This window comes from Ochlerotatus camptorhynchus, unplaced genomic scaffold (assembly GCF_037179485.1).
Source record: "Ochlerotatus camptorhynchus isolate MF236.1 unplaced genomic scaffold, CSIRO-AGI_Acam_v1.1 ptg000102l, whole genome shotgun sequence".
Classification (NCBI taxonomy): Eukaryota; Metazoa; Arthropoda; class Insecta; order Diptera; family Culicidae; genus Ochlerotatus; species Ochlerotatus camptorhynchus.
Window position 1 is genome coordinate 949648 of NW_027040592.1, and position 22450 is coordinate 972097.

The 22450-nt window shown below is 40.5% G+C and overlaps 2 protein-coding genes across 5 annotated transcripts in view; both read left to right on the plus strand.

Moving 5' to 3' along the window:
• Nucleotides 1–22450, plus strand: part of shaker (Potassium voltage-gated channel protein Shaker) — a 621792-nt gene that overhangs the window by 170824 nt on the left and 428518 nt on the right. The window lies entirely within an intron of this gene.
• On the plus strand, nt 279–21189 carry LOC135699126 (putative uncharacterized protein DDB_G0279653). Its single transcript, XM_065219343.1, has 3 exons — nt 279–669; nt 1223–2256; nt 20474–21189. The coding sequence occupies exons 2-3, from the start codon at nt 1334–1336 to the stop codon at nt 20631–20633; spliced, it is 1083 nt and encodes a 360-aa protein (XP_065075415.1). The 5' UTR covers nt 279–669; nt 1223–1333; the 3' UTR covers nt 20634–21189.

A 22450-nucleotide genomic window follows, 5' to 3' on the forward strand; every position in this document is an offset into this window, starting at 1 on the left:
GATGTTGCCCCCACCTTCCACGGTAGATGGGTTTGAATTAAACATGTGTTTGTCGCCGGTGTGGCGGTTGGAGGTGGCGGAACAAGTGAAGCCCAATCACAGAACTGCTGCTGCTGCTGCTGCACGCTGTCAAGTGAGCAAAATCCGAGAAGAGAGCGAGTTCAAATTCTGCGAGAACCGAATAAAAAAGTTGAAAGAACTGTGGAACTGCACTGTTTTCCAGTGACGAAGAGCCACCGACGACGACGAGAGCCGCCTGGCGAATTCTCGAGGTGGCTGGTTGAGATTGGCCTACTGTGTCGTACCGATGAGCCACCGAGTGGGTGAGTGAGGAGAGCGAGCGAGCGAGACTCGATTGTGTAACAACTAAGGCCCCGCTGTTTCGGTTTCGCTGGTGTGTGCGGTCTGTGTTTGTCCAAGAATCTAAAAACTAGGAGGCTTAGTTATAGTCGGAAAATAGTTGACGGTTTTCACCTGCGCTAACCACAACTAGACAGAGAGCTACCTGTAGTTCCGTGGGGTCAGATTTGTGGCCAGTTTCAGTCCGTTGATTTCCATTTTTCATCGTAGCCAGTCGTCGTCTTCGTCGTCGCCGTCGCCACCGTCATTACATGGGAAATAAATAGTGCCTTTAAGTTTGCGTCTCTCTCGCTTACTCTGGAGCGGACGGTGAGCTGACACGCCACTGCCCAGCCGGGAGCCGACCGGGTGTGAGAAAGGGAAAGGTGATGCGTGCGTGTGCTCTGTGCCCTGGAAGACATCGGGCGAAGCGGACCAACTACGAATCGACCATCAACGGCAACGCCAAGAGGAGTGCTACTTGTAGAGCTTATTTATATTTGCTGATAAAAATGCAATTTAAATGAACACACGAAACGATTGGACACGATCCAAATGATATTCGGTCGTCGGAAGTGGCAACAAGGAGGAATTCGAAAGAGCCATCATCATCAGCGACGGTGATCACGAGCAGCAGCAGCAGCAGCAGGTGGCGCTATCAACAGTGTAAGAGAGATGACATGTGCTTAAATTTAAAACCTCCGTTTAGGTCGTGTCTTCGGATGGCCGTGGTGTGTCTCTGTGTTTATCACTCTGTGTAGATGTGCATCATCCCATATATCACTGTCTGTTTTATCGTTGTTATTGTTATTGTCAAAAGTACGGAATAGAACGATAGAGCACCGTTGAACGTTTGTTAGTTATATAGAACCGTAGAATAGAGGACTATTTTATAGATGAACACTACCGTTTTGTGATTTCGAAAGCAATATACAAATAGATACAGATATAACACGTCCAGTTTGACAGTTTTTGAGAAACAATAGGACACAAAATGGGTGCGGCCAGTACCGGTGCAGATTCGTTGGAATGCTGCAACAATCAGGAGGAAGCATCCGTCCAAAATAACCAAAATGCGAATCACCAGCTGAACCGAGCGCAACATCAACCCCCGGCTGCTGCCCCGGCACCGTTAGCAGGATCCGAAAACAATCCACCACTGCCACTGGTATTGATCTCGAATCACACAACGACCACTAGTGCAAACCACCAGCCCCCACCTACCACTGTGCTACCATCACCGGCGCCACTGCACCTCAACAATGTCAACCAACAACAACAACAACAACAAGCCCAACGCAACAACCACCTTCACTACACGCTCGACATTGAGAACAACAATCAAAGCAACCATCTATATGTAAATCCCCAAGGAAACTTCAACTACGATTACTACCTGCAAACTTTCTTCGATGAGCACGACTACTACAACCAACTCAACAACAACAACAACAACACCAACAACATCAACAATTTCAACGCTCACAACTACACCGGAACCGTGTCGATCTACTCGGAAGCCGAAACCCCGATGACGGTGGCAGCCTCCAACCTGTCCGCATCCTGCCAGTGCCTATTTCTTCGATACTGCAAGCATAAAAAACGCGCCTCGTCCTCGTGCTGTCAACGGCCGCAGCTCAAACCGGACCCCAAGCAGAAAAAATCCGCTAAACCCAAGGAACCGGAGAAAAAACCAAAACCGCCCGTAGGCGGCGGAGGAGGAGGTGGTGCCCCTCGCGGTCGTGGTGCCGCAGCTCACGGAATGGATAACAACGATGCCGACCCGATGATGCGCCGTCCCCGACGTCGGAAGGACAACAGCGAGCAGGATCTCGCCTCCAAACAGCAGCAGCAGCAGCAACAACAACAGGAGCAGCAGGGCGCCACCACTTTCGATCAAAAGCAACAGCAATCGAAGTAAATATGAGCCTAACTCTGTATACTCCCCCCCCTCCATCAAAGAAAAAAAAAATCCTTCAACCCACGCTTCTGTTGCCAAAACCCACCATCACCACCTCACCTGCCATTTTTCCCCTTTCTGCCAAAACACACACGATCATTCACTCACACACATCGCGCTTGGAAAAAAAATCCAATCACTCAACAAAGCAACAAAGAGGATGCCATGCCCCGTTTACACACAATAAGCCCAATTTGCATAAAATCAATTCGCGGATGCCTCGCCGCCGGCCGCCATCGTCGTCAATGTTGCCGAACTGCCAGTAGCTAGTTAGTAGGATGTAGGGTAAGCGTGTTTGCGTGCGCTAATGCTTTCTCGTCAGTGCAGCGAGTGCGTGTGCGTGGCACCCGCCGTGGCCCGCCCCCTCCCTGCCTTCCGCAAGTTCTAATGCTTTCCGCCCAATTTCGCTTCGCTTTGTGTCTCTCTGTGTCTCATCTAGTTGGCTTTGCTTTTGCTGTTGTTGTTGTTTTTGTCATGCTTTCAGGCGGTCTAGGAGTGGGGGCAGACTTTCTTTGTTCTTTCCGAAGGGTTGGACTTGACCTTGGGACCGGAACGGAGATTGTTGATTTTCGGTGTGGGGAGCAAGCTTGAATCTCCGATAAAATCAACATTGTGGTATGAAGCTTTAACACTCATTTCATCAGATACCATGCGTCTGCATCAGAATCAAAACTTCAGTTTTCGGAGACAATGGAAGTAGCTCTTGTTGCAGTGTTGGATATTTGATGGCATGATGTGATCGCATATTTATACGTGTATGCTCGCACGCAGGGATGCCAGAAGATCTGCAACGAGATCGAAGCAATATCTTAAAATTACTTAACCGCTACTTTTTAACTTAACTTGGTGAGGGAGGCGCGGGACTCTGAGGTGGCAGGGAGAGGCAAATACCACCCTCGTTTATAGGATTTTGAACATTAAACAAGTTCCAGAATCATTACTAAAGGGCTGTCCATCAACTACGTAAAGGGGGCACAGTGTTGGGAGATGGCAACATCACGAACTTAATTGAACTGTGTATAAACTATTGACTAAATCAAAAAAGTGCCATGTGAGGAATTGTTTACATAAATATCGCCAACAATCCTACAATTTCAAAAATTTATCATGGCCTACTATGACAAAAATCAAAAACCTAAATTTTTCCCCTAAAGAGATAGAAGGATACTTTCTTGAGAAAAGTTGAAAAACTACTCAAAATAAGAGACTTTGTTGAAAATACAAAATTTATATGCCTAATAGTTTAAAGATATGGACCGTTTTCACTAACTTTTTAGATATTTTTTTCAAAGTCCACGGTTCAAACATTTTGTTAAATAATTTGCCTGAACAACACTCTACGCAGGAGGGGTAGTAATCTTTCAAACACTGTCTTAGTTGCTTATGGACAAAACTTAAGGTCGCAGAAAATTATCCAAGTCCTAGAATTAAATTACTTTATTGATGACTTGGATATGAAAAGCTTTTCAAAGTATCTAACATTTTAAATTTTAATAACTAACAGAAATTTTTTTAAGCTGTCATTTTTTTTAGAAAAAAATTAACTTAAATTTAGACTAACATGAATCTTCGAGACTGTGACTAGATCTGAGGTGCAATGATTCCACATTCTAAAGCCGTAGAAGTTAGAACTTTTTCGAGATCGACAACTCAAACAAACTACAAGGAACAACCCTATGGGGTTATACGCAATGGTGACGTAGGACTATGTGGTCTTGTGTAATAAATGTTATTTGTTAACCGCAGCAGGAGCTTGTGTTTTGTGCAGGAATATGAATCTGAGCGGGGTTCTCTCTGTTTATACTGCGACTCATGAAGAGCTACTGATTCCGATCAATAGCGGTGTGGCTTCTTCCTCCTTCTATCGATGCTCATGTGGGCTGCAGCTCACTGCTTGGAGGCAGCTTTTTGTTGTGTACAGGAGAACACCACCACTCACCACGTGGTGATGAATACACACCGTTTTTTGAGACCGGATGGAATTCAATTTTGAAATATGTGTTAGGGAAAACGCTTTTCGCAGGCAATCGGTGATAATTTTAATTGTCATAGCAACAGTTGCACATTGGTGTAATTTTCAATAGTGACATTTTTAAACATGATGCAGTCTTATATTCAACAGATGCGTAGAAATATTTCTGATCGATTGGTGATAAAATTACAGAAATTGGTCCAGCGACAGCTGAGTTATTAACGTTCCAAATCTTTCATAATTTTGTTACATGTTCCATTTTCGGTTTTAACAAAGTGCACCCCCATATAGAAATCACAGACGTATTCCTACGTAAAAAAATAATACAAGCTTTGAAAAATACTGAAGAAAGATTAAACAAAAAAACATACAAATTATTGGAAAAAGGTCAAGGTTCTTGGACTTGAAGAAGACCCTTCTGTTGTGACTTTATCAAAAGTATTTCGATGAGATTTTCTAAACACGTTACAATTCTAGGGATAAATCTAAGGAATTCTGAAGATTTTTCAAATGCAGCTATGAGGAGAGCTTCAAAAAAGTCTTTGAATTGCTTCCAAGGTAATTCCAAGAACCTCCTGATTCATGGTGAAGCCTGAGGATAATTCTAAGCAATTTACAAGAAGAGCAACAAATGAACTCTAAGAGGAAATCCAAGTTCTGAGGAGACTCCCAAAAGAGTCCTAAAGAGAATTCGAGGAGCGTTCCAAGGAAGTTCTGATTAGAAATACCTTCAAAGCAAGATAAATATGAGTAGAACTCTAATTCAAATGAACTGAAAGAAATCAATCATGGTTCTAAGGATATGTCCAATGTACCCAAGTAGAATCTAGGATCTTAAAACTCTACTTAGATTTTTTTCAAGAATTTCCTTAGAATCATCTTAGTATTTTCTAAAAGTCCAGCTTGCAACTTTCTCTGGTATTTCCTTTTTAATTTTCTTCTTTTAAACTCTTTGAACTCCCTTTTAATTACTCCTAAAAATTCTCTTGAAATTTTCTTCAGCGTTTCAAAAGTATTCGCCCAAAGCTCCATTGGAATTATTCATTGCATTACATTGTATTTCTGCCTAGGAACACTTTGAAATGTTGCACAGAATTTTCGTGGAGTTCTCCTTTGAGTTCCATTGAAATTCCGTGCGTTGAATTCCTTTCCAGAATTAAATTTTCCTGGAATTCTACTCAGAACCAGAACAACCCAAGTAACCATTTCGCTTTTTTGGCTATACCAGTGTTTGTTCTGATGAGGTCCATACGGCTAAGGTTGTTGAATCATAGAGATTCAAAAACTGCATTCGGCTCGCATGTCTGACCTCCTAGATCAGTGTTTGTCAGACCGCAGAGCACCCCTAATCGCAAGCTCGCTGCTCTCATATACGCTTGTAGGTATACGCGGAGCACTGGGTGCTTCTTCAAATCGTGTTGGAGACCACAACAAATGTTCCACTAGATCAACAACACCTGAAACAATGTCCGTAGTAGCGCAACCTAGCGTAAGCAGGTTCGAGTCTAATCGCAATAATTACGATTTATTTACATATTTAATAGCAATAGATGTTCTAAGCAGGGTTACATCCACTCACCTCGCTATAAAAAATGTTTTTTCGGAACTATGGAATCATTGGATGCTATTATGAAAGTTTGTATTTGCCAGAAACAAGAAGAGGTTGGAAGGTATGTATTTGACACATAAAACCTGTCAATTTCACTTTCAGTGCGTCACAATCAGCGAATTTATGACTCGTGAGCGTTCACTCAGAGTGAGCGCTCACGAATTGTAAAATCACTTATTGTGACGCACTGAAAGCAATAATGACAGGTTTTATGTGTTAAACACCTAGTTTGCAACCTTATCTTGTGACTTACAACTTCTAACTATCATTATAATATCTAATGATTTCATAATTCCGAAAAACAATTTTTTATAGCAAGTGAGTGGAAGCAAGCCTGGTTCTAAGTTCAACCAATCGTCTTGGACTTCAGACCACCAAATGATCTACTAGATCGAACACAACTGGTATAATGGCCCTAGCAACGAAACATGTCCACACTGATTCAAGAAGTCTGTACCCAACACTTACGATCCATTTGGATATGTCGGTTCTCCAACTCATAGTGGAGTTCAAATCAAATGATCTACTCTATCGACCACGACTGGTACACTGTCCAAACCGACAAAATATGTCCAAGTAGCTTCATAGAGTGTGTGTCATATTATCAACTCCATAAATCTATTTGGAACATGTGTCAGTCAGCTATCTCTTTGGAGTTATCCTCCAAAGTCCTAAACATCTCAACTAACCTTGAAACTTCAGTGGATTTACACTGGACTACCTCTGCATTCTGCCTCCTTCTAAGTTGACAGTTTGTCTACCGATCATTCATCATTCATTTGAAATCTCTTGTGGAAGCTTTCTAACTTGCGGGGGTGCTCTGATGGGTTTTTCGACCTAATCTGAGGGTCTCTGGGAATAATTTTAGAGCACTTATTTGACAATCCCTTGGAGGTTTAAGTCCTCTCAAGAACATTTTCCTCTCAAACATTTGATTGTTAGGTTAGGTTCGAAGACTTTAAGCTGCATCTATGCTTAAAGGACTTAAAGAACTGGTCTCAGAATTCTCCAAGACATATCCAACAAGGTAGTCTGAAATTTCGTTGGTTTCCAAATGACGGCAAAAGCTCAAAACTTCAAGAGTAAGTCTAGATCTCTGAAAGTTCAGGAAAAATTAAAGAAAAATCGGAGATAATCTATTCAAAATTTCTACATTCTCTGAATCTATCCACCTAAAGGTCTGCTGCATTTGGTCACAACATGCTTAGTTCTTTTATCAGAAGTTATCAGAACTACAAGATTACTTTTGGACTTAGCTCAGAAAACGTACCATCACATGTCTCCTGAACATATCTTGAGGGGTCGAAACGCCTTGAAATCCTCTGAGAATGTCTTTGGAGTTCTCCTTTTGTAGAGTACTCTCTGAAATGTTCATTCTCTAGGCTTCTGTTTGATGAACTTGAAGAACAGATTTGGGAAATTGAAGAAGGCCTTTAAAGGCCAATTCATCCGGGTCGTATTTTTTTAGAAGGTAAATTTTTTTTTATTAATTACTTTATTTGTACAGGCTCAATCGGAAAAACTTTACAGAGCCGAGTTATAATTTTTGTTATACATTATTACTGTCTTATATTTAAAGTTAAAGGAACTGGACCGAATACTTGCGGTTGTCTCGAGGTTAGTGGAGATTTACAATATTTTGGATGGGAAAAAGGGAGTAGGAGGTTTGAAATGTGATTTACGGTACAATGTTTTATTAATCCTAAAACGTGAACTTATTTCTATTCATCTTGAAAACAAACATTAAAAAAAACCACACGTACAAATTACAAACTAAACACAAGGTTAATCAAACTTACAATCTAAGGTTAATAGTCTTAAAGTAAACATATATGAGTTTCATAAACTCCAGATCGAGCCCAGCCAAAACATCCCAAACTGGAACATTAGGTTGTCTACCTCGAGCCCGAAGGGAATCGTACAGCTCAGATCTGACTCTACGATGCTCAGCACAAGACCAAATGATGTGATCTGCATCTTGGTAACCTTGTCCACATTCACAGAGATTGCTGTCCCCCAGCCCAAAGAACGTAAATATGGCAACACCAATATTCGAAGCAAAATGTGAGTCATCCATTATTTTAAAGAAGTATCTCCAGCTCTCGGGGATATGCTGTTATGTTGGATTTTGATAATTTGGAAATGAATTGTGTAGGTTTGGATGCCGGGCTTTGAAATGATATTTTAGATCCCGGACCATTTTCTAGGAACTCGAACTTAGTATAATTTTGAAGGTGAAGAACTTCAAGGCAATTAAATTAACTTCCGTAAAATTACGGAGTCTAAAAAAAAAAAAAAAAAAAAATATATATATATATATTGAAAATATATTGATATATTCAGAGAAGTCAAGAGAATTTAAGGGAAGTTGAGAGATCTTCCTGGTAGTCCCAAAAAGGAAAGCACATTTAACATCAGGAAAGCCACTTTTGGAAAAGTTTTAAAATAATGATGAATTTGCTTCCATACTTTTAGCATAGAGGTAACTCTTAGACCAGAAGGTCCCGAAGAAACGTGCTCAGCTTTTTGGCTCAGCTCTGGTACTCTCTTCGGTCCCAAGCTAATCGATGCACCCCTCGAAACATAGGAAAATCCACGAATCCCTCATTTTATCTGTCATACTTTCATAGCGAATCAAAACAAACATAGTGAAGTTCTAGAATTTCGACTAGAATGGGCTACGTCAAACGATTTGCTTGGGACCATTAGGCTAGTCAAGTAGTGAGCCAATTTAAAATCGTTAGTTTCGTATTGATTGTTGGTTTTAGGGCGTTTTCATGAGCTTCAGGAAATTTTCTTTTATCCTCTATCGATAAAAGTTTTAATTTCAGTTAAATTGCGGGGACTTTAAGAAGTTTCATAAACTTTAGAAAGTTTCAAGGAACTTAAGGAAAGCTAAAAAATTTCAGGAAAACTGTGGGAAATTCATGGAATTCTAAAGAACGTCACCAAAGATCAGAAAACTTTGGATAAATTCTGAGAACATCAAGAAAATACAAAAACATTTTAAAATATGTTCCGCAATTTTCAGGGTTGTTTCTAGAATTGAGGGAACGTCACGGAAGATCGTTGCAAATGTATTAATTTCAGAATCAATGCGGGATTTAGCGTTAGCGTTAGCGTTGTTATGATATACTTCGTAGAGTGGATACTAGCGACACTCACGTCTCTTCTGAAATTCTCAGTTAGACTACTTTCAGGAATAATGCTAGGGAGTAAACATTGGTTCCAATCTAAACAAGAGTAACAGACGCATGACTGTCGCTGTTCCCGGCCACGCCCATCTTTACCATAACTAGGGATAGGGAAGAAATGTTGATGTAGTACTTACTTAACGAGAGGCCACCGACTTAGCGACACCCTCATAAGTGCTACGGAGTTGGAGGGTTGGGTAGGGTATTCGGTTAGGATTCACCTCAAGTTGGCGATGCAACCAAAAGTATGTATTGTTTGTTTGTTGTTCATTTAATCTCTCGATAGCCGACTATCGAAAGAAATTATTCATTTTGTTTAGTGATCATGAATCTTAAGAGGCTAGTCGGAGAGCTTGGGATTAAACCCATAATTTTCTGCTCAGTAAGCAAAAACGATCCCTCCAAGGTCATCGAGCATCTCAGAACCATAACGCTTCGCGACAATACAGGACTACGTTTTCGCATGATATGCAAATAATTTGCGAGGTTAATTTTCAATATCAAATATACAAATGATGGTGGCGATTTCTTGTGCTGTGGAAGAGCTTGGGGTTAAATCCATGATTTTCTGCTCAGTAAGCAAAATCGATCCCTCCAGGGTCATCGAGCATCTCATAATCCACAGGTGCTATACTGCAGAAATAATAATAATAATAAAGAATGAAGTTAGTGAGATAATACGATTAAGCGGAAGATTTGGCACCATCAAGCATAATGTCATCAATAAAAAACTAAATTAATATGAATGCTTTAAAAATTACTGCTGTTGTTTGCTCATCTAATCAATAGCTGTAAAACATAAAACTTAAAGCAAAACGACCACCTCTCTCATTACCGAAAAGCGCTAATACGTGTTCAGGGAATTATCTGTGGAATAGATCCATCAGTTGGTCCATCATTCGAGTATGGTACTTTTTAGGTTTCTAGCATCCTAAAAACTGGTAATTAAAATTTTTAATGTTAATTAAATGATTTTAATAAAAACGACGCACCACCATAAACGCTGCACCGAATCATGCCGTGTATGAGCACCTTAACCTTAAAGGTTAAAACTCTACACACTTATTTACTTCAATGGAATGCCGATCTCCTAATTCTCCGTTCTCTATAATAACTCTCTCTCCTCTACGCGCGAGGCCTCCACCACCACATGATAAATAAGAAGAGCGAGCGACACGAGAGAAATGAAGAGAGAAATAGAACTGTTCGAGAATCGTTTCTCAAGTCGTCTCTCCTTCCCTTCCAACTTAAAGAGAAATTGCATGGCACGTCAACTTTATCGCGTCTATATTTCTATTTAAAAATAGAGATTGCTGACGTTTATCATATACGCAAAATGTTTTCGTCGGAAAAAAAACTTCATAGCGGAAATTTTCCCGATGAAAACAATCACTGATACAGTCACACTTTAGCAATCTCTATATTGAATTTTTTCCGAAAATTCACGCGCAAAAACTTCCATCCTTTATTGATACGATGAAAAGACGGCCACGAATAAATATCAAAATCCCGATTTCACGACCATCCCCTGCCATAAAGAGGAACATCTCAGAGTCCCGGCAAAACGTCCAGAAAAACGCGAGTTTACTTTTTCATTCAGGATGTACGATTCCAATACGCGTGCGAGCGAGACAAAACTTTTACAGCGCTCATCGCTTCCCCTTCGCTAAAAAGATCATCAGATCAAAATGTTCTCACACATATCAACCAAATAACTTCAGAAATATTTATACTGTAGCACAACAATTTGCAAGTTGATCAAATTGAGAAAAATTAAACCCGCACTTTCATGAATAAATACACCAAATTATTGGAATTTTGGGGTGCTGAAAATCATATGTTGTTATATATATGAAACTTAGCTGATTCCTCGTAGTGTCTCCGATCTAGCAATAATGACAGCATTTGCGACATCGACGCACACACACATTAACACACGCGATCTAATGAAAGCACTACGCAACCGAACGGAAAAAAAACATGGCGGATCGTAAATCTAACTGATGAAAAATACACGAATTATGACCGGAAAGCACTGATTTTCTCAAAAACTTCAGCGTCCTGTGCATTCCTAGGTGCAAAACTATCACTTATCTCCAATTTAACTATTTAATTCCGACATTAACACTCAAAATTAGATCAACATCGGATGCACGTGAAACAACAACCGACAGCGAAGCCGTCACCTCGAAAAAAGCCTAGATTTGATTCCGATCAACGGCTTCTTTCTCCTTCTATGGACGCTCATGTGGGCTGCAGTTACCTGCTTTCAGACAGCCTTTCGTTCTGTACTGGATAACACCACCACTCACCACGCGGAGATCGGATAAACATCGGTTGGTGTGACCGGATGGAATTCAACTTTGAAATCTGTGTTAGGGAAATCGATTTTCGCAGGCAATCGGCGATAATTTCAATTATCATAGCAACAGTTGCACATTCGTGCAATTTTCAATAGTGACATTTTTTTGTCCTATCGTTTGGTCTATTAATAATTAAAATCCATCATTTCTGGATCAAAATCAAACCACTTTCATGCCGTGACCGACTTTGGTTTTTGAAATTGCACCCCTAATGTTGCCTTAAAGTACATGGTATGTTAGATTTAAACATATCTCGATAGTGCTGGAATAAGGCGATGATTTTCAGGAATTCAAGGCACGCCCAAGCAAACCAACATAACCGTCGAGTAGGGGAAGTCTTATCCTCCCTGATGGTGATGTTGATTTGCTTGGGCAAGCCTTGACTTTCAATACACCATCGAAAGAAGTCATCGTTTACAAAAGCTGTTACGCCATAATTCCAGCTCTATCTTGATATGGGAACTGACATCGGATTGATGACCTTGACAAATGTCCTAAAAATACTCTTTTACACATTTATGGTTGTCCTGAAAAGGACCGTTTTGTTGTGATGGTTGAGTAATGCTGAGCTATTAGGGTGTTAAACACAGATGAGGCTGGTGAGCTGTATGTTGCTTGGAATGAGGGTGACGCACTTGGCATAGATGGCCCACAGCAACTCACGAAGAGCTACTGATTCCGATCAATGGCTTCTTTCTCCTTCTATGGACGCTCATGTAGGCTACAGTTACCTGCTTGCAAACAGCCTTTCGTTCTGTACTGGAGAACAATGTTCAACGCCACGCGCCGAAAGCACTGCTGCTGATGCCGACGACCGGACACCATCACACACGGTCATTGTAACTGAATCCGATCAGCGGTTGAGACCAGCCTTGGTAGCTAGCTGCTTGCGGGGAGCCCTTTCGTAATGTACTGAAGAACACCACCACTCATCACGCGGAAATTGAATAATCATCGTTTGGTGAGATCGGATGGAATTCAACTTTGAAATCTGTGTTAGGGAAATCACTTTTCGCAGGCTATCGGTGATAATTTTAACTTTCATAGCAACAGTTGCACATTCGTTCAATTTTCAACAGTGACATTTTGAAAAAAAAAATTAAGAATATCAAAAAATAGATGCGTAGAAATATTTTTGATCGATTGGTGATAAAATTATTGAAATTGATGCAGGGGCAGCTGAGTTATTAACGTTCAAAATCTTTCATAGTTTTGTTATATTTTCCATTTTCGGTTTTCACAAAGTGTACTCCCCATATAAAAATCACAGACGTAGTCCTACGTCAAAATGTAGCACGAAAATGGCATTTACTATCGAAATGACGACGTCTGAGACTAAGTTGTAGGGAGAAATAATATATTTCTGGTAATTTCTTTTTTATTTCAAGGAAAGAAATAAACACAGAAATTTAATAGCAAAATGTTCTCACCAAATTAAGTTTCTATTCAAAAATTGGTTGAAATTAAAAAAAAAATTGTGGCATGGAATCGGATCGAAATAACATCTGAGACAAAGTTGTAGAGTAAAATATTGTCCCTCGGGAGAAAACATGATCAAAAAATGTTTTTTTTTATGTTAAGTAAGAATAAGAAAAAAACCATTTGAAAAAAGTTAGCTTTTGGGATGTTGAAATCCATGTACACTTGAAAACTGACAAAAATCGTAGAACAAGAATGTTTGGTAAAATTTCATTCAAAGAACGGCCAAATTTTAGCAAAAATGTGAATCATTATCCATAACTAACAGCAGGGTTGCTTCCACTCACTTGCTATAAAAAAATAATTTTCGGAATTATGCAATCATTAGATCTTATAATGATATGTTGTACTAGTAAGTAAAGTATGTGTTTGACTCATAAAACCTGTCAATTTTGTTTTCAGAGCGTCACAATCAGCGATTATATGATTCGTGAGCGTTAACTCAGAGTGAGCAGTATTGAAAGCAGTATTGACAGATTTTATGTGTCGAACATATACTTCATGACCTCTTCTTGTAACTTACAAGTTAATTAGTACTATACTATAATACTATACATGATTTCATAATTCCGAAAAACATTTTTTTATAGCAAGTGAGTGGAAGTAACCCTGACTAACAGCTTTTCAAAGTTTGATACAAATCGGAAAAGATCGATCAGAAGTGTCATTTCCGAGCAACATTTTTTTTTAAATGTCAAAGACGCCATTTTGAAAAAAAAATCAAGATCGAAATTGGCCGAATATTAGGAACAATTGTGAATCATTGCCCATAACAAACAATTATGCAAAGTTTCATGCAAATCGGAGAAGGCCAAGTTTTTTTCTGTTTCGTCGTTTGACGTGGAACTGCTCAATTGTACCCTCAAAATTTGATTCTCATTGTATTTTCCACGGAACTTTCTACAAAGCTACTTACAAGTTTCACTATGAACTCTCACAACTGACTTGAATTTCTAGTTAAAACTTCCGTAGAGTTTTTCCCAAAACTCCAATTGTGTTTTTCTCTTACGAACTGTAGATCCCTAGAATTCATTCTGAGATGTCCTGGAAAATTGCTAAAATTATTTTAATAGTTCTTCTTAGTGACTTAATCCCGAAAACCTTGAAGGTCCAAAATCTTATTTGATTGTCGAAGAGAGGACGAAGCATATTTTTTTCTCAATCGAAATTCACGGTTTTTTCCCGGTGACTTCGAATTCCCAGCCTTTTCTATAATAATTCATAACTTCTCTAAAATTACCCTAAGCTTCTCTGAGTGCCATTTTAACATCTCCGAAACGCTTTTCTGACGATCCTGTTCTCTTAAACTGCTCTTAGGTGATTTCTGAGTCTTTCTGGTATTCCCTCTACGCATTCCCCGCTTAACGGAACTATTGAGCGCCAGTGTTGCTTTGAGACACATACCAAAAAAATGGAGAAAGGTTCGAGTTGTCTTCATTCCAAAAGCTGGACAAAGGTTTAAAAAGACTTCGAAAGCCTTCAGACCCATAAGCCTTTCCTCTGTTCTGTTGAAGACAATGAAAAAAAAAAATTGTGGATGATTTCATTAAATCAACAAGTTTAGCAAGGTTACCTCTTAGCAAATTTCAATTTGCTACGATAACGGCATTACAATTGCTGGTTAATAAAATCGAGAAATCGCTTAAAGCCAAGGAAATAGCAGTGGTTGCTTTTCTTGATAGTGAAGGAGCATTTGATAATGCATCCTACAGCTTAAAGCGTTCAGCTATGGAAGCAAGGGGCTTGGATAACTGCATTATCGGACGGATAGTGAATTATAGTGCGAGGAAAGATTGAGAACACGATTTCAAATCGGTTACAAACTGCCCTAAACATGACCTTCCATGGTGTAGGAGAGAGGGCTTAAATGTAAAACTGTCATAGTTCCTTTCACCAAAAGGAAAAGAGAAATGTTGACACAGCCTACTCTAGATGGAGTTCGAATTCAGTTCGCGGATGAAGTTAAATACCAAGGTGTTACTTTGGATAGCAAACTGAACTGGGACTCTCAACTTGACAAGGTTATCACTAAGGCTACAAATGCGCTATGGGTCTGTAGTAAAGCTGTGGGGAAAACGTGGGGACTACGACCGATATATTCGGCCATCGTTCGACCAAAAATTACCTATGCTTCACTGATATGGTGACCCAAAACAAATGAAATAACCGCTCAAAAGAAGTTAAGAAAATACAAAGACTTGCTTGTATATCAATGACAGGAGCAATGAGAAGCACATCATCAGATGCTTTCGATGCCGTTCTCAATATTTTTCCCTTACACCAATTTGTTAAACTACAGACAGCAACTTGGTGACTTGGTAGGACATCTAAAGATCCTCAAGGATTTCAAATTAAATTCAGCTGTAAAAACAATAGAAGATTGGATGGTAACAAAGACAAACTACGATGTTCCCTTCAAAGTGGTTAAACCAAGCCGCCATGCTTGGGAGTCTGGTGGGCCAAACATGCGTCCAGGATCTATTGTATTTTACACCGACGGCTCAAAGATGGGTGAAGATACTGGAGCTGTGGTCTTTGGCCCTGGAGTCAGTAAAATTATACCAAGCAATCATAGAATGAGCAAACATCTGTCTAACAAGAAAATACAGGTTTGCCAAGATCTGTATATTTTCGGATAGCCAAGCTGCTCTTAATGCGCTAAAGGCGTTCACATGTCGATCGAAGCTAGTGTGGGAATGTATTCTTTCCTTTAAACAATTGGCCGAAATATTATACTGGGTGCCCGCCCATTGCGGCATTGAAGGAAATCAAAATGCTGACAGTCTAGCAAGACGAGCTTCTGCAGCGAACTTCATCGATCTGGAACCATTGTGTGGAGTCCCTGAGTGTACTATAAGGATGGAACTAAAAAGTTGGGAAACGTCCATAGTAGAATCCAACGGGAACGCCACAGATGTATCCAGACAGGCGAAAATATTTATAAGACCAAGTGCAGCAAAGGCCCGGATTTTGCTTAATCTTAGTAAAGAGATCTTCGGGTAATAACTGGTCTGATGACTGGTCACTGCCTTAGCAGATATCACTTATATAAAATAGGAAAAATTCCGTCTAGCGAATGTCGGTTTTGTCAATTTGAAAACGAAACTGCTGTATATACTCTGCAGCTGTGGAGCACTGTTCAATCAAAGAATGTCAATATTTGGAAAAGCGATATTAGAACCCTTTGAAGTTTGGCAAAGCAATCCCAAAATGTTATTAGACTTTATAAGACGAGTTGTGCCTGATTGGGTGTATCACACCTTAATTGTGAGAGGATCTTGTACCCGGCATAAAGTCGGCTAGCCGAAATCGGTCTACTAAGGTGTTCCGTAGATTGGTTTTTAAACAAATGGCTTAAGCGCCACCTCCATAGAGGACCACTTGTCGTTTCGGATGTCCGGCAAACTCCAAACCCCAGGGCGAGTTCAGTCTAACGCAAAGGATTGGAACGTGCTAGTAGACATTAAGTGCTTGGGATTCAAAATAAAACACTAAATCAAACCGAATGAAAACTAATCAGAAACCGTCTTTCTACCGGAGCGAATGCACTGATGTGACCTGTTCTCATCACAGGTCAAGCTCTTCCCCAGACACAAAATCTACACGCTTCAGGACAGAAATGGTGGACTGAGATTCCCAAGTAGACCGACTTGGAGTAAAACCAAACAACGAAACGTGAGAAACTTCTTCAGAACAGTGCACTCATTAAACGGGAAATTCTAACCTTAACATTTATTTAGAAAATGACTAATGGAACGAGAAATTTATTAACCTAAACATTTTTATTCGGGAACCCTCATTCTCTTATCTCTCTATCTCTAATGTCTTACCTAACTGTGCGGATTTTCTAACTGACTATTTATAACTGGCGCTTCATCCAGATTTAATGCGTGCATGTGGACATTGTACGGTTCTACTCATGCTTCTGCTTTACCGACTGCTCCTCACCATCGGCTGTCGTCCCTGCGACGCTCGCTGCATGGAATACAATGGACTCACAAAATTGGGTGCGAGTCTCGATTGGCTAATTCACCAACTGCGTTGCGTGTTGATATCCCGGTGGGTGGGAAAATTGCTCACCTGGAGCGCGATATAGACGGCGCAGCTCCCTTCTAACTCCGACCGATGTTAGGTCCTTTAATGCCGACGCGTTGGGTCAGGATAGTGGCAATAGCGAGGGGCGCGGTGTATCGAGCGGGAGGTGGGACGAAACTATAGACAAAAAGCCGTCACACGGCTGTTCAACTGGATGAGCGTATTGTTGCAAAACTGCATAGCTAATAATTTACCATTTTGTTGAAACTTAAATCGCGCACAGTACCGCACTAGCCTACTAAACTTATTCAATAGTAACTACACCTAATCAAAAGAAATTAACAAACAATTAAATACACTGAACTTAAAGACACTTCTCACATTTTAAATATCTCTACAAACACACGGATCAAATTTCATGCCACCACAAATGAGAAAACTTACGCGCCTAGTGTGCGGATGAATAAATTAATTAGTGAAATTTCATGCAGGGATAATTTACTCTTGATATGAGTTCACCAGTTGCATACAAGTGAATTGGGATAGTGCGTACCGTTTCGAATAGTAACAGTGAACATTTGTAACATTAGAACTTCATGCTACATTAATTTAATATCTAATCAGAATACCACCACAATATGTGACTAGCACCAAAATAAAGTGGGTCTGACAACAATATTCCTATGTAATGGACGGAGTTGTAAAAAGACTCTACAGATAAAAAAAAAATCAAGAAGTTTCTCTAAATCTTGAAGAGCTTCGACGATACATCCTTCAGAACCTTATCCAGGGTGGGCCAACTAGACAGATTCTAGTCCTAATGAGGTTTTTGTGGACGAATCAATGGCAAAGAAGCCTTGAACAGGGTTTTATGAATTTTATTTTAAAATAACTTTGTAGTACTTCATATAGCTTAAAATGTGACTTGGGTATAGACCTGTATAAAAGTAGTATGCACTGAAAAAAATTGCCTCTATATATTGATGGTGTAAGTCATGAGAAATTTACGACAGGAGTAATATTTCACAAATGCACTTATGTCTTTTGATCATTTGTCATTGAAATAATTGGAATGAAGTCTTCAAATTAAAACTTTGTTGAATTCAGCCTTAGTGGAACTAACAGTGCGGTTTCTGATACCCAAGAAGTCGTGACAATTCATCTGCAAACATCTGCTGTACAAGTAAATTCTTTAAAAAAATATTTTATAACTGTTTAACAATGTATGTATAAATGCAGACATGTCTGTATATCTGGCATCCCTGGTTGAGACTTCAACCAGACCGAACCATCAGCCCCAGCCTCAGCCGTCACCGTCTAACTTGGCTCGCTCCGTTCAGGTCTAATTCAGGAGCACCTTATCAAAGCACAAAACACTCGCCGTCTACTGTGGTGTCTGCTGCAGTAGCGCCGCAAAAATCTCTCGCTCACACTCAAACAAACATACCCAACCAAATGCCTACTGCCATCAACTGAACGAACGAACGAGCGTCGCATTAGTATACATCTTCGGTTCCTTCCTCCCACAACCCCTTAGCAAAGGGCAGCAAAAAATACAAAGTCTCGCTTCGGTAACTTTTCCTCTGCATTCAAAAAACCACCCGTCCACGAACTCCCTCCGTCACTCGAGTGGAGGAACTTTTGCTTTCCTTTGTTTTTTTTTTCCCCCTACAGGCTTGAATTATTACGGGTCATTGCGAAAAGGAACCAAACAGCCCCCCGCTCACTTTGCCACACAGTTTGTGTGACCCTTTCCGGAAAGCGGTTGTGTGGGCCCATCCGGATCCGGATCGATTTATTACACCGTACCGGACGAAAACAAAACACAGGAATCCCGCGAATAGCAGTCCACCCGCCGCTTTTTCTTGGCAGTCAGTTCTTAGTGTCAACCTAAAACAACAGAAAATCAGTTCAATTTGGTTTCTTTAAATTTGAAATTTAAACGTCGGTTACTGTGATTTAAAGCAAAACAACACTAAAATAATAAAACTGTTTCAGCGCTCCAAAATTGATGAAATTTTGGATTTCGCTTCCATTTGACATGCAGAGTACGAATATGCCATTACCTCAATACCCCTAAAGAACCCACCGCACTACTCGGGGGATTCCTGTATAGGAAAATATTTTTGTTTTTCTATATACAGGCTGTTTTCCAGCCTACTTTGTTTACTGCTGCGGTAGCTGATGCTCCTTCGGCAAATTCAGTGACTTCCAATAACTTGCAGCCTGTAACCAGCTATCCAGTAGGCAGATTTCACCTGAGCGGTACAAGTTGAAAAAGTATTTGTTTTACCGTCGAAGAGCTCCACGCTCTGGAAATAGATTCCGGAACGGAGCTTCCATTTCAGTGTCAACAAGATTCAGTAATCAATCAATCTTGGTGGGTAGTGGGGAAAGCGGTCTGCCCGTATGGTGATGGATGATGATGGACTTGGTGGAATGTTTTGAGGAAGCTAGATTATTGTTTTGATGGGGAGAAAATCAGCATGAATTTTATGCCGATTGAAGTTGGTCGGCAGGCAATTCTTTCACGTATCACGTACGTTCTGAATATAGCGATGAGTGTGCGAAATGTTTCTACTAACGACTCTCTGATGACTGTGTTGGGGAAGCAGCATATGCAATATGCATGTACGTAATTGATTGATTTGTGAGTTATTTCGACGTTTTTCGACAATGCTTGATATTTACCCCTTTTTCCATAGTTTCTTGTAAGAAAAATCAACAGTCAAAACCATTGACATCAATGCGTGGAAATATTTCTGATCGATTGGTGATAAAATTATTGAAATTGGTCCAGGGACAGCTGAGTTATTAACGTTCAAAATCTTTCACAATTTCGTTACATGATCCATTTTCGGTTTTCGCAAAGTGTACCCCCATATAGAAATCACAGACGTCAATAAACTATATGAATCACATAATAGCCCTTTATTTTCAACACCAGAATCATTTCAATTGCTTGCACTCTCGCTAAGGTGATAACAAGCATTCCTCCTTCAGAACAGAGCTCAAATTAACAGAACAACAAAAACCAGAAAACTTAATTACAGACAAACGTAATTCCACAAATTAGTCACATCGGATAGAACAGCTTCGCTTAGATCGCCAACAGTTCCGCTCTCATTTAGATTACACATTTATGGCTGGAAAAACTTTCGCTAGAATAGCTACCTAGTTGTAATCACCTGGCAATTAGGCGATCTACATTTGGCGTTGTCCAACCAAACCAACCGTCGTCGTCGTCGCAAAACACCCACACAAACATCCACCGTTTGACGGCCGGTATCGTCGTTCACTCACACAGACACACGGCAGGCGCCTCGATGCAATTAACCTCCGCGCTCATTTCCCCCCTCTCTCTCTCTCACTCACCACCCTCCTCTGCTTCCTGAATCGTGTGTTGGCTTAGGCTACTTGGCTTGGGTTGCTGCGATTGCACCACCCACTGTGTTTTACGTTACTACGTTCTTTCTCTTCTACTATTTTTTTTTCTTTCTCTTGTGTTTCGTTCCTGAACAGGTTCCACTGTGAACGCGAGCGCGTTACATATAACCAGCTTCCGCAAATAAAAAGCAGGACTCCACGCCTGTCTGTCTGTCTATACTGTACTGTAGCTGTGTGCTTCATGAGATGGAGAAAAATCGTACAAATTGCATCTATTGTCTGTGCACTAATCTAATAAAAAAAAAAAAAACTGAAAGCAAACCAGAATGAAGAAAACCTTTAAACTGCTTCTTATTTTAATCGCTCAGTTTGAAGATGTTGTTGCCCTTACACAAACACCATCACCAACACTGACACGCACTCAATCATCCAGCACCAAAGCCTACTACACACTTGGTAACCCCTTAAGCAATGTATACACGTTTCTCTGCCTATGAATGTAATTACATTTGAACATTTTTAATTTTGTAGATACTTTAGTGGAAAAGCCGGACCTTGGCGGGATGATTTCTTTTTTAGTTGGTCTCATGCAACCCCCCTCTACGCTGTACCTGTCTGTTTGTAGCAATCAGTTTATGACTGATCAAATGTGTTGCGATTTCTGCTGATAGTAATAATTTCAACCAAAGCAAGCCCTGCAACGCTGTGCCACCTTCTTCTACTTCGGATGATTTTTTTTTGTTTTCAAGCAAAACGTGCACTTCTTGCTACAACCAACCCCACAGATGATTTCCATCGTAAACAAATGTTCCACCCTGAAATGCAGAAATGTTTCATAGATTTGTGTGTTTCTTCTTTCTCCTTCTCTTTTTTTTCGTTCGAATTTTCTCTCTTCCTACAGGTGAGTACAAGACACAAACACAACAAATCACAATGTTTTCACACGCTGTCGGGAATCTTTAGTAGAGTTTCGATGTTGTAACCGAACTGTCAACAATGGGTGAAAGGGATTGAAAGAAAGCACGCCGATAGGAAGAAGTCTCTCGGGAGAACATTAGCTCCCATCGCAGCAATCAGGTAAAACAGTTTTTTTTTTATTCACTATGCAAAGGCTGACTAGATGGTGGAGCAGGAAGCTCAGCATCCATCTGCACTATTTAAAAGCGATCGTAAATCTGCGGATGCGAATGAATCGACTATCCTACAAATCGACATCCATTAAGAGAGTCATAAAATCCCAACGTCATCACTTTTCCTCCCGCTAGTTAATCATTTTTTTTTTCTAATTTACACCATTCGCGCCCTGTCTGAGCGCGTCCGGGCGCGGAAGAACGAAGCAGTGGATAAAAAAGTGTTTCGTCACTTGTCAATCACCATTATCATCGCCATTTTTAGTATCACTTTTTCACTCGCTTGCTTTGGCTGGCTTCATCTCAATCCAATTGGGAGCCATATAAAGTTTGGAACTTACTGATTCATGCTTCCGCGGATGGAAGAGCTGAAAATTGGATATTCACTTCGTCATGCCCATCAAATCAGAGCAGTCACGATTAAACGGTTATTGTTCACGCTTTCGTCGGCTGGGTGTTTTGTTTTTTTTTGCCAACCCACTTGAACGAGCAGCAAATTGAATCTCGATCGAATCAGCGGATGAAAAAAAAAGAACAAGAGAAAAACATGACAACCAGCAGACGTGAATACATGAATTCATGTTCGCCTCCAACACCACCTCGATCCCCGTCCCGAAATGTTCCACTCGTCACCATTTCCGCACTCATTTAAGAGCATACACACTGAGAACCATCATCCGTATCCGTATTCGCACATTCGCATCCGAGTGTGCCTTGGCGTACCTATCTGTCACCGAATTGTTTCCATGGTAGCATCGTTGCTGTTAGCAAACGGTGTGATAAGAAGGACTTTCGACGGCAGACAGTGTTTCGTTCTAGCGAGCGAGGTTTATTCAAATCCCGACGGCACAGCTTACTGCGACCAGTCAGTCTTCTAGTGCTGTGACTAGCGAGAAGCAAAGGGGAACAGCAGGCGAACCCCGACGACGGTGACCCTGGCAAGGTTATTGTCGTCGTCCACCGCACAATCGCAAGCTATCGG